The sequence below is a fragment of the Pleurodeles waltl genome, chromosome 12, assembly GCF_031143425.1.
Source record: "Pleurodeles waltl isolate 20211129_DDA chromosome 12, aPleWal1.hap1.20221129, whole genome shotgun sequence".
Lineage (NCBI taxonomy): Eukaryota > Metazoa > Chordata > Amphibia > Caudata > Salamandridae > Pleurodeles > Pleurodeles waltl.
This window is the reverse complement of record NC_090451.1, coordinates 297454130-297462306: the sequence shown is the minus strand read 5'-3', so window position 1 is coordinate 297462306 and position 8177 is coordinate 297454130. Positions and strand designations below refer to the sequence as shown.

The 8177-nt window shown below is 50.6% G+C and overlaps 1 protein-coding gene across 1 annotated transcript; it reads left to right on the top strand.

Moving 5' to 3' along the window:
• Nucleotides 1-481: 481 nt before the first annotated feature.
• Nucleotides 482-7161, top strand: IRX5 (iroquois homeobox 5). The gene is made up of 3 exons (XM_069216285.1): nucleotides 482-943; nucleotides 4874-5276; nucleotides 5876-7161. The coding sequence occupies exons 1-3, from the start codon at nucleotides 671-673 to the stop codon at nucleotides 6673-6675; spliced, it is 1476 nt and encodes a 491-aa protein (XP_069072386.1). The 5' UTR covers nucleotides 482-670; the 3' UTR covers nucleotides 6676-7161.
• The last annotated feature ends 1016 nt before the right edge of the window (nucleotides 7162-8177 follow it).

Sequence of the window (8177 nt, the reverse complement as noted above, 5' to 3'; positions counted from 1 at the left end):
AGTGGCCGTGCAGGGACCTGGCTTGGTATAATGGCCATGCAGGGACCTGGCTTGGTATAATGGCCATGCAGGGACCTTCACTGGGGCTAATCGCCGTGCAGGGACCTGGCTTGGCATAGTGGCCGTGCAGGGACCTGGCTTGGTATAATGGCCATGCAGGGACCTTCACTGGGGCTAATCGCCCTGCAGGGACCTGGCTTGGTATAATGGCCATCCAGGGACCGGGCTGGGGTTAATCGCGACGCCGAGGCCGGGTTAGAGCTATCTCCACGCAGGGGCCGTCTGGGAGCCGCAGCCCTGCTCCCGAGCCGAGGTGTGCAGAGCGAGAGCGGGCACAGTCTGCGCAGCCCCAGCGATCCTGCCGCTCCTGCCAGACTGACACCAGCGGGAGGAGGAGGAGCGTCGCTGCGCAGAAGGCGTCAGAATCCTCAATTTCCAACTTAGCATCTTGGCAGGACCTTTCCCAGCCCCCGCCCTCCTCCCCCTCCTCTCCTTCAGTCCACGGGCAAAAAATCCAGCGCTGGAGAGGCGAGGACGGCAGCAGCGAGGAGGGCGCAGGGAGGCGCAGCAGCAGACAGGGGACTCCGGCTCTCCGGCCCGGAGCCCAGGAGCAGAGGACGCGGCTCCTTCCTTCCTGCCTCCGGGAGAGCCGCACAGGCAGGGTGCATGCATGTGCCTGGCCATGTCCTATCCTCAGGGTTACTTGTACCAGCCCTCGGCTTCCTTGGCGCTCTACTCGTGCCCGGCGTACAGCACCGGTGTGATCTCGGGGCCCCGGACCGATGAGCTGGGGCGCTCCTCCTCCGGCTCTGCCTTCTCGCCCTACGCTGGATCCACCGCCTTCTCGGCGCCTTCCCCGGGCTACGGCTCGCACCTGCCCTACAGCTCGGACCCGGCAGCGGCCGCAGCGGCGGCGGCTGCCGCCTTCACCGCCTCCTACGTGGTAAGAGTGAGCCCGGGAGCGCGTGGGAGAGTGAGTGCTGCTGCTGACTGACCCTCACGTTTAAAGCATTTATTTAATTCTCTTAAGAGCGACACTTGTGACCCTGGAAACATTCAACCCCTTCCATACTTACACACACTCTAAGACTCCGACCCAACTTGCTGTTTACCGGTTCAGGAACTTGCGAGAGTCTACTGCGAACTGGACTACCTCACCCGTCGAAATAGCGCCTTCCCTTGTCTGTAGTGTGCCACTTGTGACCCTGGGCACACTCCAATCCTTGCATGCTTTCTGACTGTCCCGGGACTCCAGATATCAGTATACTATCTCAGGAATTTATGAAAGTCAAGTACTGCATCTGACTGCCAAGGGGACACTCAGCTTTTCTAAAGCAAATATTTTCTTGTGCACTGGGTGCCAATTGTGACCCTGGGAACATTCGAGCCCTTACATACTTACAGTCTACCCTGGTACCCCGAGTTCCCACATATCTGTGTACCAGCTGGGGAGCGTGGGAGAATCTTCAGCTAACTTTGATTCTTCACCCATTCGAAAGCGTGTGTTCCCTTGTGGACAGTGTGACACTTGTGACCCTGGACTCACAACCCAACCCTTGCACACTTGCACAATGTAATGAGCCCCCCAGAACCCATATATTTGTCTACCAGGTGAAGGACTTGTGACTGCTGCTATCGGGGATCCCTCACCCATTCGAGAGCGTTGTTTTCTCTTGTGTACGTTTCACCACGTGTGGCCGTGAGCACTTCCCAGATCTTACATATTGACCCACAGCACCCTGAGAGCTCTGGGTCCCTGCCTCTAAGTACCGTGTGACTCCCTCAGTCCTTCTAAGGTATGCGGTCTGCTGTGTGCAGTGTGCAACCACAGACTCTGAGCACACCACGGACTCGCCGCTGATACCCTGAGATTCCAGCAAGCTCTCTACCAACGTCGGGACTTGTGAGCATCTTGACGCTGACCGACGAAGCCTAGGCGTCTTCTTACGGAGGGTCGGCCGCTACCTGATGTTCCTAGGGACTCGTGAGCATCCGCTGTCACGGCGACCCATCGGGCCTTTAAAGCGTGTATAAAGCGCGCATTCTGTATGCAGTGTGTGCCACTGCTGACCCTGGGCACACACCAACCCGTCCATTAAAACACTCTCCTGGGACCATCCATGACGTCCCGTATGTGTCTACAGCAGACTTGGAAATGGGGAACACTTTTGTACTTGGTTGCCACGGGGCCCCTAAGACCTTCTAAAGCGTGTGTTCTCTTGTGAACGTCTTTTGGACCCCGGGTACACACACACATCCCTGGCACCAAGACATTCCAATACCGTGTACCCAGAAACGAGTGAGCATTTCTGTTGCAGTCTCTACCCCAGCGGAAGCTGTTAACCCTATTATAAGATGTGCCCGTGTGTCACCCTGTATAACAGTTCGTGAAACACTTAGCACGTCTGTGACTGTCTGCCCTGATACCCCCCAGTCTCCTAAAAACGTGAGTCTGGGCGCCGTCCTTGCACTGTGCGCATTGCTGACACATGGCATGTGCCAGTCAGTGCAGTACCCTGCGACCCTCATTAGTGTCACCTTGCCAGCTTAGATCCCGTGAGTGCTTCAGCGGCCACCTTTACCCTAGCACGTCAGCCCGCCGAACACGTCTCCGGGGGTCATTGCTACTGTAGGCCACCTGTCACTCTGCGGCCCACCCCCTCCCTCGAGACCCGTGCCCCCAATAATGAGGATATCTGCACACCGGTGGTGAGCGCCTTAGTGCCGCGGCCTGGGCCCGCCTCGAGTAGCAGGCAGCCCAGAGACGGGGCCCTGTTACTGGTGACATCCCAGAGCACGGTCAGACATGTCATTGGCATCCGTGTCCTAGAAGTGCCCTCTCTGGTGCACCGGACACTGAGGCCTTTAATAGAAAATCTTTCAGACATTTTAACGCGCACCTCAGCTCAGATCCCAGATCTTACGCTGATTTAAACAATGTGAACACGTAGGCTGTATATAATTTATAGGTCACAGTCAGTGCTTTAAATCGGCCTGTACTGCCCGGGACGGAAGACAAGCACTTTTTTATTTTGAGAGGGGGGAGTACCGGCACATCTCAATAAAACCGTAATACTTTTAATTGGAGAGTACCGGCACTTCTAAGAAACAAGCAGGTGCTCTGTCGCAGAGTACCTGCACTTTATTTTTCCATTTCAAGCACTGGTCACAGTGATCGTTCGATATGACGACAGCAATCTGACGGATTCAGTGTTTTTTTAAGTATTATTGCAGGAAAGTACCTTAAATGGCTGCACTTTCCCTCTCGGCTCGCAGTACCAATATCAGTCTATTACGGTAGTTGCCACGCAGGCCTAATAATCTACAGTGTGTGCCGATTACACTGCCCGAGGCGGCGCTGCTAATACCCAGGGGTGTGATAACGCATTCACCGAGGGGAAAAAACCCTCGTGCATTAGCATTTTTTGTAAACTCCCTTCTCCTTTTGTGTACACGTGTAACTAAGTGTTGTACGTGCGGGAGAAACTGTATTATGTTTACACTTCTCTTGGCGGCTCAAGTATTCTGCAAAGAAACAGGGCCCGGCAGTTTTTATTATAGAAGTGAGGCTAATGTTTGATGTCAGGCATAAACACTTTGATGTTACCGCATAAATGCAGTGTTTGATGTTACCGCATAAATATAATCTGTGACTCAGTTGAGCGTGAATCTTTCAGACGTTTGAAAGGACCGCTAAAACGTGAAACTTTTTTTACTCGAACTTTTATTAGACGCGGTATATCGTGTGAGATAAAACAATTAATGCGGACAATGTTTAGCCTCCTTTTACACATGTCACAAGACGAAGATTTGTAATTTATAATTTTTTTTAAAGAAAAAGGAGCATGCGAGATACAAATATGCGCTTTTGTAATTTAGTGGGTTTACCGTGGCGCACACTCATCACTGTGGCTAAATCTTGTCGCTGTCAAGCGCGAAATATTGGTAGGAAAATAATGTATTTAATAATTGAACGGATGGTGACAGAGTATGGAGGTTTAGCCGGCCTGTGTGCGGTGATGGATGTATAAACTCTAGGTTGTGCCACAAATGCATGCATTGCAAAGGAGATGTGTGGTGGGACCACGGTGCTTCGCTAGTTATAAAGCGCCTTCTTACTCGAAGCAAGATCCAAGGCGCCTACCATTCACGGCCACGACGCAGATTGCGCGCATCAGGCCAGTGAATAGGTTGCTATATAAATGTATCCACCCTAAAACAGAGTGATGTTATTTCATGCAGTGATCGGCCAATTTTAATGAGTAGCTCGACAACTCGGCCTTGATTTTATAATTGGAGCTACTTACCTTAAAGAAAGGAAATTGCTTTTGTTTTTTTCATACATCTATCACTCTTTCTTACCATCCCAATGTAGAAACAGGAAATATAAAGCCTCCTCTGAAACAAGAATGCAATTATCGCTGGCGCAATAAAAGTTTTTTTTTTTTTTTTTTTTTTTTAGTTTAACGGCGAACGCATATTGTGGTAAAATATTGTGCGCAATTATTAAACTAAGATTTCACTCAAATAACAAATGCAACTTTTATACTCGGTAGATTACATTAACTAATGTCTGTTTGCAATAAAATTTGACCCATATTATGTAATATACCTGTTGGACAATTGCAGAGATGCGGCCATTAATTATAGTTTCCTATTCCAGTTTGAAGCGAAGTTGTGTTTTGAGCAGACTTGGTAAACCACACCCTGACAGGTGCGCTAAGTGTGATTATAATTAGTATCGTGATTACTGTTAATGATATCATTAGCGGTAGAATTATTGTTCGCATCCTACCATGAGAGTCACCTGTACTGCCCAGGCCTCCTCTCCGAGTGAAACCTTCTCACCCCCTCCTGTCTCCTCTCCTTACAGGGCTCGCCCTACGACCACACGACGGGCATGGCCGGCTCTCTAGGGTACCACCCGTACGCCGCCCCCCTCGGCTCCTACCCCTACGGGGACCCGGCCTACCGCAAGAACGCCACCCGGGACGCCACGGCCACCCTGAAGGCCTGGCTGAACGAGCACCGCAAGAACCCCTACCCCACCAAGGGCGAGAAGATCATGCTGGCCATCATCACCAAGATGACCCTCACCCAGGTCTCCACCTGGTTCGCCAACGCCCGGCGGCGGCTCAAGAAGGAGAACAAGATGACCTGGACGCCCCGGAACCGGAGCGAGGACGAGGAGGAGGACGAGAACATCGACCTGGAAAAGAACGACGACGACGTGACGCACAAGCTGGATGACAAGGGCGACGTCGAGACGGAAGCAGGTGGGTGACAGTGAGGTGTCTTCATTCCTGTTCCTGTGGGTGATTTTTAATAACACGTTGTAAAAAAGGAAATTAAGAAAGGCGGGAAACACAACGAAATGACGGCTTGCGTAGGTCGAATGGTCTCTGTAAAGTAGTTCAATTGGCGGCATGTTGTGGATTTAAAATATCTAGAGTTGATCTAAAAAACGGGATTAATAGAATAATTAGCAGTGTAGGCTGCTTGAGACCTGTCCTCTTTGCTTCCTAGAAAACCAACTTGGAATTATTGTGACTGTCAATTCTGTTTGGGCTGTCACAAAACAAGCACGCTTTTTAAATTAACAGAAACGGCATGGTTGTGGGAATAGCTTGAGTTACAAAAAAAACCAAAAACGCACAAGTGCAATCGTTTTACTTTTTCGGTGACTTGTAATTTGCACATTTAAGGAGGAGACTGGTGTATTTTATGCTACTTCTTGAGTAAAAGATGCCGCTCCAGAAGAGTGATGTGTCGTAAGGCACTGTGTGGTTTGCGTGTTCTGCAGACTGCTCCCAAGGGAGCCCTTGTTTGGTTTTCCCACGAGCGTTAGTGGTAACTTTCTCTTGTTTTCCCGCAGGGGATTTAAAAAGCCCGTCTGAAAGTGACTTCGACCGCCTGGACCCCGAAAGTCCACTGGACAAGGAGGTGGACCCCACCAGGTGCGAGTCGGTCCTGAAAGACCCGGAGGACAGAAGCGACCTGCTGTCCAGTTCTTCATCCAAGGCCACCGCGACCCCTCCTCCAGCCTTGTGCCAGGGAGCACCGACCCTCCAGGAGGCCGATGAACCCACGCAGCCGGGCCATCTCCACCACCAACACCTTCCCAGCCACCACCACCACCACCACAACCACCCTCACCAGCTGCAACCCATCGACCTGGCGCTGCCCAGCAGCAACGGGACATCCGTCATCCACTCTGCCCCCACGGTCACCCCCAAACCCAAACTCTGGTCGCTGGCTGAGATAGCCACCTCCTCGGACAAATCCAAAGAGAGCAGCAGCAGCGAGGCGCCCCCGGGGACAAGGCCGCCACAGGGACCGTCCATGGCCGGCAGCGGCGCCTCGCCCACCAGGCCCCCTTCCTCGCAGGGCCCCTTCCCAAGCAGCGCCGTCCTCTCCCGCCCTCTGTACTACGCCTCGCCCTTCTACCCCGGCTACACGAACTACAGCACTTTCGGCCAGTTGCACGGCCACCACGGGGCCAGCCCGGCCTCGGCGGCTCCCTCCCCGGGCGGCGCACACTTCAACGGACTGAACCAGACCCTGCTGAGCAGGGCCGAGGCGCTGGCTAAAGAAAGCAAACTGAGGCACCAGGCCCAGGTAGAGCTCTGCAAAGACTCGCCCTATGAACTGAAGAAAGGTACGTCCAACCTTTAATACTGCTCCCTCCACACCCGCCGGACTTATTTTTTATTTATTACGTTACTTTTGCAGTTTTTTTTTCACCACCACCACGAACACAGTCTGCGGAGATGAGCAGCAAATACAGAACTGGAAGGTTACCGACGTCTTAACAACTGCGAGACACACTCCCCGGAGACGATTTGTATGGAACCGTACGCTGTATATTTAAATGTAGAAGTTTTGTATTTAAATTGATACTATCAGATCCTTGAAGTAAATTATAAATCCTGAGACACCTGTACAAGCATTATTGTTGTCTTTCGTAATTTACATAGATGCCGATCTTTCCCACAGGCACCATTGCAGGTTTATTCACAATGTTCGTCTTTGTTTTTTTCCTGCCAACCGATTTGCCTCAGTGCCACAGAATAACCAGAGCTAGCCCAGACCGGCGAGATAGAAAAACTGCAGCCTTCCTTTGTACAATGTAAATATTGAATTAAAAGAGATTTTAACATATCCGAAATCCATACTTTGCTTTTTTTGCATAGAATATTCCGAGTTTGTCTGCTAAAGGGTGTGTTTTTCCTTCATAAGTGTGTGGAGAATAGTTAGTGCGTTTTCAGTTGTTCTGTTTGGTTTTAAAAATAGTTCCATGTTTTTCTGAAATATGATTTTCGAGGTACGTGAGCAAAAGGCGAGGTGCAGGGATGAAAGGGCTAACATACTCAAATCTTACTTAGACCGAATCCGATGAATTATGTGGTGTGTGTGTTTTTTGTGTATAACAATGAAAAGGCAGCACAAAAACATCTTCGGGCGTAGTAGGGAGTTAAGGATTTTACTTCCGGAACTATGGGTTAAGGAATCTACTTCCGGGAAAGCTGGGCAAGCCATTCACTTCTCTCGGTTGTAGTGCCAATTTAGGGAACGTTTCACAGAGAATGGACTGTGTTTTTTTGTGTTTGATATGTTTAGAGAAGTAAGGCATTGTTCATTGCGATGTAAATTATGGCTTTTATGAATGTGAAAAAACGCATGCACTGTGGTTCGTTATTGAGCTTTGGAAAACCTTTCTCTTGATAAGTGCCTGAGGGTTTCCCTCAGCGGGACCTGGTTATTACTCCTGGGACCGCGCTGTACCTTTGCCGTGAGGCTTCCTTCCTCTGACGTAAGTTCCCACGTTCACAGGTAGAGGTCACTGTTGTCCTGGGTTTCATAAACTAGCGCAATGCATTAGCGAGAGCCCTCACGCCGGCTCCCGGGGCCCGGCTGAATGAAATCAGTGCAGAGCCGCGAGGTTTCATACATATCGGTCAATGATCCACTCTTGAAAGGTCGAACTTCCTGAACGGTGCCTTGTAAAGACATCGGCTCTTTTTACTTTGTGGCTGTACGAGCATAAAACAGAATGAAACGGAAAAATATGTGAAAACAAACTTTGTGCCACACGATTCTTTAAATAAAAAGAAATTGCGTTGTGAGTGTACTAAACCCAGACAAAACGGGCGGGAGCACACCAACAAATATAGCAA

Bases quoted from the DNA above. Each gene is read 5' to 3' on its own strand.
- IRX5 (XM_069216285.1), top strand. From the start codon at position 671: ATGTGCCTGGCCATGTCCTATCCTCAGGGTTACTTGTACCAGCCCTCG. The intron at 944-4,873 runs GTAAGAGTGAGC...CTCTCCTTACAG, and splicing joins CCTTCACCGCCTCCTACGTG to GGCTCGCCCTACGACCACAC. The intron at 5,277-5,875 runs GTGGGTGACAGT...GTTTTCCCGCAG, and splicing joins CGACGTCGAGACGGAAGCAG to GGGATTTAAAAAGCCCGTCT.